Source organism: Chlorocebus sabaeus, chromosome 8, assembly GCF_047675955.1.
Source record: "Chlorocebus sabaeus isolate Y175 chromosome 8, mChlSab1.0.hap1, whole genome shotgun sequence".
NCBI classification, from domain to species: domain Eukaryota; kingdom Metazoa; phylum Chordata; class Mammalia; order Primates; family Cercopithecidae; genus Chlorocebus; species Chlorocebus sabaeus.
This window is the reverse complement of record NC_132911.1, coordinates 71,704,394-71,718,653: the sequence shown is the minus strand read 5'-3', so window position 1 is coordinate 71,718,653 and position 14,260 is coordinate 71,704,394. Positions and strand designations below refer to the sequence as shown.

The 14,260-nt window shown below is 40.7% G+C and overlaps 1 protein-coding gene across 1 annotated transcript in view; it reads left to right on the top strand.

Annotated features, from left to right (window-relative positions):
- The window catches only part of CPA6 (carboxypeptidase A6), a 308,847-nt gene that overhangs the window by 210,835 nt on the left and 83,752 nt on the right, over positions 1 to 14,260 (top strand). Inside the window, exons 3-5 of the mRNA XM_008000801.3 lie at positions 3,829 to 3,953; positions 10,191 to 10,305; positions 12,232 to 12,333. Coding sequence (XP_007998992.3) covers positions 3,829 to 3,953; positions 10,191 to 10,305; positions 12,232 to 12,333 — 342 coding nt within the window. The remainder of the gene's footprint in view (positions 1 to 3,828; positions 3,954 to 10,190; positions 10,306 to 12,231; positions 12,334 to 14,260) is intronic.

Here is a 14,260-nt window from a genome sequence, read left to right as displayed (position 1 = left end):
AAGTTGACGAACCTGCCCAAAATCACACAGAGACTAAATAGGAGACTACATCAGATCCTAGGGAGTCAGACTCCAGGGCCTATGGAATTTACCACCACTATAGTGGCTTCCAATTCAGCCATTTGACTTTGTGCTAGGAAACATTCCTGCATTGTTTATATTTTTCGTTTATTTATTGCTTCCTGCCCCCACACCCCTAAAGCCATCTCTAGGTTTTAATCTCTGAGTAGGGACACAATCTCACCACGTTCTTCATCTTAACCACACGAAGTTGAACTCTGTCCTTATTCCAACCAGTCTTTCTTTTCATATGCCTTTCAAATAGCAATAATAATAAACACTGGTTGTCTTTTGAGCTCCTGCTATGTGACAGACCCTCTGCTATTTTGCTTCTGTGATTCCAATTAATCCTCCAAGAAAGCCTGTTGGGTATGTTTTTAAGATTATCTTCACAGTACACATGAGGATACTGAGGCTCAGAAATGTTAAAAGCCTCCCCTAAGTCACACAGCCGATGCTGCCAGAGCTAGGATTCCAGCCCATGGCTGTCAGATTGAGCATGACACTGAAATACCTCGGCCTCTTAAACATGTCTGTATATATGCGACTAGTAATCATGTGAGGAAAGGAACACATGGGAACAGTCACCAGGGTCCTAGGCCAGAAGGCTGTACAAAGGGGAGTATCCTTTCCTGTGGAGTATCAGGTGGCTGCTTGCAGCAAAGACCTGGAATGGTTGGCAAACAGCCTTGGCCCACCCTGATAAGGTTCTTGATACTTTTGTTATGTTGTAGCGCTGAATCACACAGCTTTGCAGTTCAGAACCACTAACTATCTCATCCAGTTGTGATCAGGCCCTAAGGAAATGATTGATAGGAAACTACACACAGGGGGCTGATTGGAACCTTGAAATACCTGCATATGAATTTACAGGACAAATAACCCCACAGGAAAGACCAGAATGTGAGACCTACTGACCAGACCTCCCCAAATGCTAGATCAGGAAGTTGGAAGATGTTTATTTTTCTGGCATATTCTCAGAAGATCCTGAAGACAAGAACCGGGTCAGTAAATTAGGGGCACTGCTGTTAAGCATGTCCTGTATCAGCCATTTTGTACCTGTGCAACCTTGGGAAAATTACTTAGCCTCTATGAACCTCAATCTTCTCCTTCATTAAATGTATCTACAATCAATTCCTCCTCAAAGTGTTATTGAAAAGATTAGAGATTTCTATAAAGCAGATGAAACATTATAAATCTCAGATGGTAATTACTGTCCCGTATGTCTTCTATAGGCACCTGCCTGCCACCACCCCGACTGAATATCCATGCTGCTTATTCAGATACCCTTTCTTTAAAATATTACTGGAGAAAAACCAATAATTCATTTTCATTTACTTTCATAATATCACACCAAAATAGAATTCCTGATTTTGCAAGTTCTTTTTTATCAGTTGTCCTTTAGGCCAACAGCTTTCTGAGCACATTTCGAAGCACACTTTCTGAGAAGGTTTCCCAGGAAGCCTTCTCCAAGCCTTGCTGTAGGGTCCGTTTCATGGAACTTTCCTGTGGAGAAGCTGCTCTCTTCTGTGGGATGAGGATTCTTATTTCAGCATGTACCCCCAGAAAATAGCACTTACAGACTCATCTCGAGTGGTAATTCATATTATTTTAGCTACCTGTGCCTCTCTATCCTCTGAATACAGCACAATTTCCTCATATTCACTGGCATTAAGGGGTGGCAGCAAACTGTTATCCTTAATATCAAAAATCTGTCTCTGTAATGGGTTTAGAGGCAAGTCCCAAAGATTCAATCTTCTAAAGGATTAGAAAATCTAATATATAAAGAAAAGTGAAAGATACCAACATGCTTTTTCTTATAAAGGCAAGAAACCAGCTATTCCTCACTGAAGAACAGAACACCAAAAAAAAAAAAAAAAAAAAAAAAAATGAAACTATGCTGCAATAGAAGGGATTAAGAAAAATGTCTGACAATCTTGTTAAATGTGAATGAGTTCAATTGGGATATTGTTGACTCTCCTTTATTTGGAGACTTAAAAGATTTGGTTTAGACACACCTACTGGGGACAGTTTGGTGCAGTCCTAGATGTGTCCTTGCCCAAGGGCTGACAGATGGATTGAATGACCTCTCAGCACCCCTTCCAGCCTCACACTTCTGTTGTGCACTGATTGTTGGACCGGCATGTTAGCTGAGTCAGATTTGCCCTTGCAAGCCAGTGGAGGAGTCAGCTGCATGAAAGAAAACAGGTAGACTCTTTGTCCCCAAAATAAAAGCCTCTCTACCCTGTTCCAGACTAAATTGTATCATTAGAGGTTTATTTTCCTGAGTCACAAAGTATTTTTGGTCTTCTAGAGTTCCTCACAGAATGCAGGCACTGACACTTAAGTGAAGATAAAGTAAACCTTATCAGATAAGGGCTTAGCAGAGATCAAGGCCCTGCAGCATCCTCCAAGACTGGAGATGCAGGAAGAGGGAGGCCCAGAGCAGTCAGGGGCAGACAGAGGCAGGACTGTGAAGACAAACGGTGCCTAATTAGAAATGATGCTCCAAGCTCCTGCAGAGATAGGGCTTTCCTCCCTTCCATCTGCGTTCCATCCTGCCTTTGATGAAGGCCAAGCTCCTACCAGGCACAGAGCACTGGCTAAGGCACTGGGGACACTATAGTAAGGAAACAGATGTGGCTTCTGCTCTCCTGCAAAATACTGAACATGTAGTGAATTACTAAATAGGGGGAGGTCTACACTCATGCAACAAATACTGAGTCGCTAATTTATGTAAGGCACTGTTCCAGGATGGGTGGCAACCAAATAGGCAAACCCTTCGCCCTCCCAGAGCTTACTTTCTGGCAAGAGGAAGTTACATCATGAAAGAAGCACCAGGTTCTCTAAGAGCTACAACAAGGAGACCTACCCTAGCAGCCAAGTCTTCCTTGAAAAGGGACGTTTATGTTGACAAGTGAAGGCTGAGTAGGAATTGGAGAAAGGCGTGTGTCGGAAGAAGAACAGGCATCTAGAGAATGTTCCATCTAGGTGGGGCGCCGTGGCTCACGTTTTTAATCCCAGCAGTTCAGGAGGCCGAGGAAGGTGGATCACTTGAGGTCAGGAGTTCAAGACAAGCCTGGCCAATATGATGAAACCCTGTCTCTACTAAAAAAAAAGAAAAATACAAAAATTAGCTGGACCTGGTGGCATGCACCTATAATCCCAGCTACTTGGGAAGCTGAGGCAGGAGAATCGCTTAAACCCGGGAGGCGGAGATTGCTGGGAACTGAGATGACGCCACTGCACTCCAGCCTGGGTAACAGAGAAAGACTCCATCTCAAAAAAAAAGAAAAAAAAAAAAAAAAAAAAAAAAGAAGAGGAAAAGAAAAAGACCAAGAATGGGAGACTGTTCCATTTGAAATTACCAAATACTCCCCAGCTACCACAGTGTTTTTGTGTGGTAGGATGAAGGGTGATTTATATCTTTTTTTCTTGCAGTTTTTCAAGTATTTGCATGGCAAATAATTTTAAAACAATATCAAAATTATACCTAAAACTATTTTATCTCATTTTTACCTTGTAGCTTTAATATATTTGTCTTCAAACTATTACTTGCCAATTATGATCAAATTCTATATGGATATGATATCATTTGGAAACTCAAATTCAAGATAAAATGGTTTTACCCTGATGATGAAAGCGTTAAGTCTAATTCCAAAATATGTTTGGTTACTATATGCAAACAAAAGAATGTGTTTGACATCGTGACACAGATTTTCCCCCACTAAGTTGGACATGAATTATAGGTTGGTTCCTGCACTACAGGTGGACCTGTGGCAGCCCAGCAGTATCTCCTATGTATCAGAGGGAACAGTTACTGATGTCCATATCCCCCAAAACGGTTCCCGAGCCCTGTTAGCCTTCTTACAGGAAGCCAACATCCATTACAAGTAAGCATTCCTTTTCACTTGCTATAAAATTTGTTTGTACTAAACTGAACCAAATGGTAGTTATATGTAGGTTATTTATCAAGCGCTTATGACAGTGTGTTTGGTACAATTTTTCATACGGGGAAAACTGACGTGAATATATTCACCTTGAAGAGCTTATTAGTCCAATGGGGGATGGGAGCAACCATGTGGACCTTTCATTTCACTATTCACTGTTACCACTAAGTGATCAGTGAACCAACAGACATTTTTCTGTGAAGAAAGGAGAGCAGCCTAGCAAGGCCTAGAGAGTGGACGAGAAGGCAGGAGTGGAAAAGGTTTTCTGCAGGAGCTATGCCAGCCAGGCAGAGGCAGAGGGGACCACACAAGCAAAGGAAGAAGCAGCATATGAGTGCAGAGTGGTTAGTGTATGAAGTGCAAGTCAAAGGGCAGAAAGAAATGATGCTGGAAACAGGGAGTTCCAATGGTGGGAAATCTTATGTGCAGGGGCAGCAGCTCAGACCTTGTCTTGTGGGTGGTGCTGCCCCATTGCAAAGGAGGTGCATGCCAGTGGGATCGGGTGGAGGGGATAGGAAACACTAGTCTAGGGAAGAGGGAGTGAGGCTCTGAGTAGGACCAGAGTAGTAGGATCATGAGAGCATTAAAAAAATATGTCAGAGCAGACTCTCCTCATGTTGGATGGTAAGTAGGAAAGCAAGAAGTGAAAGGATGACTCTGAGTTTTCTAGCTTGGGTAACTGAGTAGACAAACTTGAACGGATTTAGATATTTTGAGAGTTAGTTTTAAAAAAAAAAAAAATTGGTTAGAGGAGTAAGAAAAGAGCAGGTGGGGCCGGGTGCGGTGGCTGACACCTGTAATCCCAGCGCTTTGGGAGGCTGAGGCGGTCAGATCACCTGAGGTCAGGAGTTCAAGAGCAGCCTGACCAACATGGTGAAACCCTGTCTCTACTAAAAATACAAAAATTAGCCAGGCACGGTGGTGCATGCCTGTAATCCCAGCTACTCGGGGGGCTGAGCAGAAGAATCACTTGAACCTAGGAGGCAGAGGTTGCAGTGAGCTGAGATCGCACCACTGCACTCCAGCCTGGGCAACAGAGTGAGACCCTGTCTCAAAAAAGAAGAAAAGAGCAAGTGGAAGATAGTCAGAGGAGTTGAAGAAGAAAAGCAAGACTTTAAAGAAAGAGATGGGTCCAGAGTACCAAGTGCTGCAGTGATATCCAGCAAGCAAAGGACCAACCAGTTTCCTTTGGATCTGGCAATAGAAAGAACATTGATGACTCTAAAGGTGGATTAGAATGTTTGCACTAGAAGACACAGATGTGAACAGGAGGTGAGAACACACAGCAGCAGAGTCTATTCCTGTTCTTAGCAATTAGAATAAGAGAAGCAGAGAATGAGAAGTGACTGGGAAGAGATGCATCGCTGATGCGTACCTGGTAGATTTTGGATTTGTTTGTGTAGGGGGGAAGTCTTGATGTATTTGTAGGCTGAAGGAAGAGCCTGTAAGGAGGAAGATACCGATGATGCCAGAGAGAATGTGCAGAAAGAAAAGTGTCTGAACAGCAGGAAGGATACCTCATTTTCTAAAACCAAAGAGATAAATGTGGTGGATCTACTTAAGATTGTAGAGAGGAAAGTGGACACGTCAAAAAAGATTACTGCCAATGGCTAAATTTTCTGGATGAAGGAAGAAGCAAAATTATCTACTGAAAGTAAAGAAGGAAGGGTTAAAGGGTATTACCAAAAGAAAAACTGGGGTATGAACAAAGAGAAGTGGTTGTTGCAGAGAAGAGAGATTGTAACACTGATACAGAGTGGAGGTTCTGTTGGATAGGACCATGGAAAGGTCAGGGTGGCAAGAAAGTTGAGGTCCTTAGTGAGATACTAGTTCAAGTATTCATCCCTGGGTCTAATATGGATTGGAAGGCAGGAGCATCTAGGAGGGATAAGGGGACCAAATGGAAGAATCAGGGAAGATATTAAGGTCTTTGTATTGAAAACAATGTAGTGTTACTGAGGGAAACAAATGGGAAGGAAAGAAGTTCTGACAAAATGTGAGTAGTTGGATGCTCAGAGTCCTAGGGTAGAATGTTTATGGCTGGTGACAAGATCCACAGGGTAGCCACAGAGATTATTAAAGGGGAGTGTTGCGTGCATATCTTTGAGGCTGATGCAGTCAAGAACAGGTGGCCTAAATCACCAGAGAATCATCTTGAATCTCCTTGGCTGATGGCAAGATTAGAGGAGGAGGCAGAAAATGTACTTCTGGGGCAGGAACATCAAGGCAGAGCCAAGAGTTCGAGGAAAGCAGCAAGAAGTGGCATGATGTTGCAGAGAGGATGAGCGTTCCCTGGAAGCCAGAAGATTCATGGCATACAGGAGAATATGCTGACCTTCCTCCCTTCTACCCCACAGTAGGCAGGTGGAGAGGGAGACTGGGAATAGAATGCCATAAAAGAATATGTATCCTTTAAAGAGTCAAATGTCTGATGAGAAAAAAGAGTTCCCTAAAGAGGCTAGAGAATGTAGGAAGTTAATTTACAAAGGAAGGGAGACTCCAGCGGGCATAGGGAAAAGCAGGTGGAGAAGAGAAGGGACGTCAGTGGAAGATCTAGGAGAAGTGCAGTGTAGTGACTTAATGAGATGAGACAGAGAGGAAGGGAGTCACTTACCCTTTGCTGGGAATCCTAAGATTTTGGGGTTGAGAGGCATGAGTGTAAGTGACTACTCCACCTACCCAAACTTTTTAGCAAGTTGTTGTACTGTCAAAACTGGCACAGAGTTTGGGGGTCTGGGAGGGCCTGGGACCTAGGGTGGGCTGATGGCTCTGTGAGTTAATAGCGAGGGCCCAGGCTCTCTGGAGGGCTGAGCCAAGAGGTGCCAAATGGCAGTGACATCTCTGGTCCACACAGAGACTGCCCTGACAGAAGGATATTTACAGCTTTATTAAAGTACTGATATGCTTTTTACAGAAAGGTATTTTATCTGTGCTTCTAGAACAGAATCACAGCTGTGCATAAAACTATTGTTCATACTGGATACATTTTAGTCATTGCTCTAGCTTTGAAGGCCTACTCTGATTCTCTGAATGCCTGACAGGAAACAGCTTGGCAATTATATCTATAGGTGCTCAGTAACCACTCACATGCTTCATTAATTACTATTCAGTAGAAAAGAATATACCAGTTAGTTTAACAAGTCTATATTTCCTGTCATTAAATATAGGTCATGTGGAACTGATATAGAATAAAATATCACACTTCATGTCACAGAGAATAAAGTCTAAAAAATGAGTGTTTTAAATCAGTTGCCTCTTCATGGAGAACAGTCATTTAGAATTATTCATTTCGTTGGTCCCAAGATAATAACACATGAGTCAATTAAATTCCATGGGCCCAGTAGGTAGAGATCATTTTAATTGACTTTTAGTATTGTAGCCTGGAGTATTTTCAAAAGATTGTCATTTACTCTGTACGAGAATACATAATGTATAGCTATAGTGATTTTTAAAGTGGAGGTGATGTGACTCCATGTGTCTGGCCCCTAGGTGATCAGTTCCCCTCTAAGGAATTATTCATTCTACCATAAAACATTTTGGTCATTCTGTAAAGTAAATACCTGTAAAAGTTGTTGACGAAATTTCTGTTTTTTGGCCAGGCGTGGTGGCTCACACCTGTAATCCCAGCACTTTGGGAGGCTGAGCTGGTGGATTACCTAAGGTTAGAAGTTTAAGACCAGCTTGGCCAACATGGTAAAACCTAGTCTCTACTGAAAATACAATTAGCCGGGCATGGTGGTGTGTGGCTGTAATCTCAGCTACTCGGGAGGCTGAGACACGAGAATCACTTGAACTTGGGAGGTGGAGTTGCAGTGAGCCAAGTTCACACCACTGCACTCCAGCCTGGGTGACAGAGCAAGATTCCTCAAAAAAAAAAAAAAAATTCTATTTTTTGAGGGTCCCTCCCCACCCTGGAAACTTTGAGGAGGTGGTTTTGTACTGAGTAATGGCATCACTCAGAAAGTTTATAATAGTTTTAGTCACCATTACAGGAATATACACAACTAGGGTAGGAATCATCACAGGCTGTGAAGAAGTAAGAAACTACAACAGTTTACAAAGACCATTCTGAGACTCCATTTCATAGCTTTGTCATGGATATGCTAGTTTCTAGTCAACTACTTAACAAGGAAAATGGGACATGACCTCCAGTATCACAATTATTTTTTAATTTAAGGCTGATCTCCTAGGGCCTGCATTTGGGTGCAATGTAAGTTACTGAACAGAGACCTGGGTTGGTTTGCTGGGACCACCATAACAAAGTACCACAGAATTTAACAATTGGAAATTCAGAAGGAGATTCTAGTATAGATTTCTGCCTTTGGCAAATCCATCTACATTTTTTTTTCCTTAGTTTCTTGGGATCGAAAAAAGTAGCCAGGAGAAATAATAGATGATCTTGGTGAGGGAAACATACCTGAAGGTTCCCTGCAGTATTGGAATACGTTGACAATTTATAACTACCCCAGCCCTAGTCAAACTCGCATCCCTCTTGACCATCCCAGATTCTCTCCTAACACAAGGAAGTTAGAAAATTGACATGGAGGTTCATTTGGCTCAAGACTTACCTTAGCAATATTGTAAAATACTTTAACCCATACAAGCCTAATCATCTGTAGATTCTTACTTTGAGGGTAAAAAAGAAAGCACTAATACAGATGGTGTTCAAACCAACAACAACCTCCCGCTCACATTTTGAGCCACTACAAGCAGCCGTCAGGGACTTAACCAAGCTTTGAGCCTCCTCACCTTACCTTGATTTCTAAAATGTTTTCAATTTTAAAATCAAAAATAGAAACAAAAAAAGCAGTAAGCCAATGATCAATTCCTGATTAAGTGCTTTGTCCATAGTAGGTGCTCAATAAATAACAAATAAGTAAATGAAAAAGAATGTCCTATACCCAATATGACCCTAAGTTAATTTACTTTCTTCATAGAATGGAAAATATTTCTTTAGATGATTCAAGATAATTTTTTTAAATAATTTTTAAAACTTAATATTAAAGGCTTTAAATAACTTTCAAGGCTGAAAGATGCCATTATATGTTCTTCTAATAGCACTTAAATCATTAAACAACAGGTTCTTTTGGAAAATAAAATATGAAAGCAAAGCTTTTTAGCCACCTGCCAGGCCCAGTAAAATCACTGGGAGGCTTTCTAACATCTTTAAGTAATGCAAATGACTGAAGTGCTTTGCTACTGTGTGGAACTCTAGTTAGTGGAGGCTGGTGAGCATTGAGAAGACAGGCCTGTATTTATCTAACTCACATGTCACATCAAGAACACTAATGACTCCACCTGGAGCTGGTTCCACAAAGCCTGGAATCTCCCGCCCTGGCCTCAGCCTTTAATTTCCAAATGCATTCACTATAATTGGCTGAGCTTCTCTTCTCTTGGCATTCTTGACACTGGCAGGTAGTGAAATCACTTTTTCCAACTCTGGGTATTTCTTCAGTTTCCTCTTGAGGACTGTAGCTTCTTTTCCCCTTTCCCTTTCCTCTCTGTCTTGAGTCAGGGGTGCTGGATAGTGATGTGACCACAGTCTCTTGGTGATGGAAGGGATGTGCACAGGAAGAAGCAGCAGGAAAAAGAAGGTGGTGAGGGCACGGAAGAGAACCCTAGGCTCAGTTTTCATGAAATGACCCTGGACCTAGAATCTCAAGATTGGAATTTGGGTTCACCTTCCAAGTTCAAATTCTGGCTCGGCACTGACCAGAAAAGTGATATTGGTGAGTTCTTGACCCTTTTGAGACTCAGTTTCCCCATTTTAAACATACCATTAACAAGAGAATCTACCACATAGACTATAGGGCTATTAACTAAGATTTTGTACATAAAATACATAGCACAGTGCCTGGCTGCTGGTAGGTAAGTAGTACTCAGTAAATCTAAGCGCTCGTAGCCATCATTCGGTTGTTGTGGCTGTGAATCAACAGCTATTGTTACTACTACTGTCACTGGAGGACATCTGCCTATAATTTTACACTTTAAATTCATTACACCACTTATTTAACAGTTTTCATTTCCTGAAAAATAACATTTTCCCAACATTTGGTATTTTTAGAAATATTGATCACCACAGTCTTTCTTTACATAGATGCATATGATTTTCTTTGGATGTTGCCTGATTTTTGCAATATCTCAATTTACTTTTCATCATGTCTGTCATTCCAAATCCAGGATCCTCATAGAAGATCTTCAGAAAACACTAGAGAAGGGAAGCAACTTGCAAACCCAGAGAAACCGAAGATCCCTCTCTGGATATAATTATGAAGTTTATCACTCCTTAGAAGAAGTATGTAATCAAAAGAGCTTTTTCGGTTTTTTACAGAGTCGTCTTTATCATTTAGGTCTAAGGGAGAAATTGATGTGCTTTATGCTTCTTGGGGAGAAGCATAAAGACAGAGAAGGTACTATGTGAAGAATATGTGTAGCTTTTAAATGGCCCAGGCACCTTATCTCTTCTATTAAGTCTTTGATGGTATCTAAGAAGTATCAAAATAATTTTAATTTCACTTGCTTTACCCATACCACTTTTACATTGGATGTAGGAAGTGCAATGAAAGAGTGGGGAAATGCTGCTATAATTATAGCTATAATGGCCTCCACTAAGAAGTCAAGAAATGTAAAGCTAACCAGAGTTTGAGAAAATGATGAGTGGACCTTACTTGCACTCTCTGCAAAGTTGAGAACTCTCAAAGGCAAAGCTTCATTTGTGGCACCTCTGCACCTTTGAACATGCATTTTTATCCTACCTGGAGAACTGACAGCCACCTCATCCGCACTGCCTCATCCTTTACTATTCACTTGGACAGCTTGTTGTTCTGCAAATCTCAGCTTAAGCAAAAAGGTAGCTGTTCCTATTCTCCCATATTGGATTTAAACCCCTCCTCCACCAACACCTTGAATTACATGCCCCCGTAGCACAGGGAAAGGCATTAATAAAATAATCACATAATTACATAATTAAAAACTGTGATAGTCTATCACAGTTTTTAATTATGTAATTATGTGATTATTAATGCCTTTCACCCCTAATAAGCTACAAGTTCCATGAAGGCAGGCCATTTCTTTCTTATTCACCACTATAACCCCAGTGGCAGGCAAATAGAGACCTCCAAATACATAGTTGTTGACAGAGGAATAAATGAATGAATCATACATTTTCCATGCTTCCTCTGAATTGAACAAAGGAATGCCAGACATAAAATAAATGAGATGCTGCTCTATTCTTAAGACGATTTTTGGTTCTCTTGATGACAACTCTCCTTTCAAAATTATCTCCACATATTTCATGTCTCAACACATTATGAAGCTTAGAAGCAATAGAAAGGTTTTAGATAACTTTGCACACAGAAGTACTGCTAACATCCACTAAAAAAGTCAAATTTTACAAATATAATATAGATATACATAATGTATGTGTATATACACACACACACAAACATCCTGCTCATTAGATTAAATACGAATAGAAAGAAAATAATGTATGGGTACTTTCCTGAATATATTTAGCCATTTTTTTCAACATTGATCCTTTTATACCATAAAATGATAGGACACTTGTGTGTTATTTTTTTACACCTTATAAGGCTTTTAAGTCAGGAATGAAGCACCTTATTCATTCAAATGTATCTTTTCCTGATGACAGGTAAGTGTATATGAATGGATCAATGCAAATGTGTCACTATCACTGGAGAAATTATTCAGAGTTTGCCCTCTGATGTGTAGCTCAGTAGAAAAATCTTTCAATGAAAAAAGATAATGCCTTTTTCTTAGCATCCTCTGTTCAGTGGCAAATTGTAATATATGGGACTTTAAGAAACACTTTCAAGTAGTTTGGACAGTTTTCCTAAAGTTGATTTATTTCTTTCCCTCTTAAATACTTGCGGAAAATAGAAATAAATTCTGATTTTCAAAAAGAAGCCAGAACACATCAATTTTTAATAAAAATCTGTAACTAGTGTATTAATGATATATGGTAGATAATGGAAGAACAATATAAAGCCATAAGCTACTATCTGTAAAGGCAGAAAATTAAATGTAATTTTAAGTATCCCAAAGAAAATTAAAAATAGAAAGTAGGTTTTTGTTCAATTTTATATTCCATGTGCACTCCTTGAATTCTAAGACCTACTGTTGTCTTTTTGTTTCCTTTTGTTCTCTAGAAGCTCCATTATTGTGAGAGAGTCTAACATAGTTTTTATTTATTTGCTCTTAGATTCAAAATTGGATGCATCATCTGAATAAAACTCACTCAGGCCTCATTCACATGTTCTCTATTGGAAGATCATATGAGGGAAGATCTCTTTTTATTTTAAAGGTAAAAATAAGCAATTGCTATGTAAATACATAATGTTTACCAAATATTCATCTTTTTCAACTTTGACTTATGGGGAAAAGAAATGAAATGATCTTTTATAGAGTCTCATATTTAACATCATCTGATAATCTCAGAAATATTTTCCCTTAGGTTTCTAAGCCATATTTCATTTTTGCCATTGGATATTCCAGAGAATACTGTTGCTAACATTTTCAGTTATCGATGCAAAGTATTTGTGAGTTGGTGCTGCTTAAGATGAACCAACGCAAAACTATATAAATGTGTGAGAAACTGATATGGTTTGGCTCTGTGTCCCCACCCAAATCTCACATCAAATTATAATTTCCAATGTTGTGGGAGGAACCTGGTGGGAGGTGATTGAATCATGAGGGCAGATTTCCCCCTGCTCTTCTTGTGATAGTGAGTGAGTTCTCATGAGATCTGATTGTTTAAAAGTGTGTAGCCCTTCCCCCTTCACTCTCTTCCTCCTGCTCCACCATGTAAGATGTGCCTCCTTCCTCTCCGCCTTCTGCCGTGACTCTAAGTTTCCTGAGGCCTCCCCAGCCATGCTTCCTGTACAGCCTGCAGAACTCTGAGCCAATTAAACCTCTTTTATTTGTAACTACCTAGTTTCAGGTAGTTCTTTATAGCAACGTGAGAACAAACTAATGCAGGAGCTACGCATTATTCTCATCCATCTCTTGACCCTGCATTCTTTTCTGTCTACTGACCTACAGCTCTCCATTCTTTCTCAGCCAAACTTCTAAAAAGACTGACCTCTAATCACCATCTCTATTTCCTGTCCTATCATTCAGACTTTGACTCACCAGCCTTTGCCCCCACAACTCTTCTAAAACTTCTTTCCAAGGCCAGCAGCCACTCCTAGTTGATTCTCCTCCTGTCTCTCTGACCATCTGGGTCTCACTCACTGGCTCCTTTCCCCTTGTTCTTTCTTAGGTTCAGGTAATCCCTGAGACTCTATCCTCAGCCCTACTTTCATATCACAAACACTCTCTAGATAGACACAGCTAGCCCATAATTTCAGCAGTCATCCCAGACCTCTGTATCCATTGCAGTCCACCCTCTGGAACCTTAAATTCACCCCCATTGCCTACTTGAGACTCTTCCCTGGATATTCAGAAAAGCACCTCAGATTCAGAATGGCATCCGTCTCCTCCCAATTCAGAAACATGGGCATCATCCTAAATTCCTCTCCTTTAACCATTCACTTTAAATTACCACCAAAAGCTGACCATTTTTTCTTCTGAATATTTCAGATCTGCCCCAGTTGCTTCTCTTGTCCTCTTAGCTATTACCCTGACTTCTCTCTGTGTCTGTTCTCCCTGGACTATTGCAGTAGTTGCCTCACTGCTGAGCTTCCTTGGAGCCCCCATTCTTGACTCTCTCATGCTCTAATCCATCCTCCACACTGCTGCCAATATAAGCCCTCAAACATGAGCAAGCAAACACACACACACACACACACACATACACACACACAGCCCCCCACAGAATACAGGAGGAAGCTCATCTCTTTTATTTAGTATCCAGGGAATCCACGTTGAGCTTTATCTGCTGTTCCTTCCTCAAACTGCAGGCACAGTTCCTCCAATATGGTGTGCACAGATTCTCTTCCAGGATTGACATGCCTTCTTCCAACTTGTCTGCCAAACAAGCTTTATGTCTTGCTGAAGTACTCAAGTGCTCCTCTTCTGAGGAGCCACCTTTTATTACTTAGGAAAATTCAACATAACACTCTTATGTTCCCATGGTAACTTATAGATATTCACATCATAATTGTTGATTGATTGCGTACATGTTTGCCCTCCCCACTAGCATATAAATTCCTTGTCTGTTCATGTTTGAATCTCCAGTACTGAGCACAATGTCTGACGTTAAAAAAGATTTCCTGAAGTATTTGTGGAGT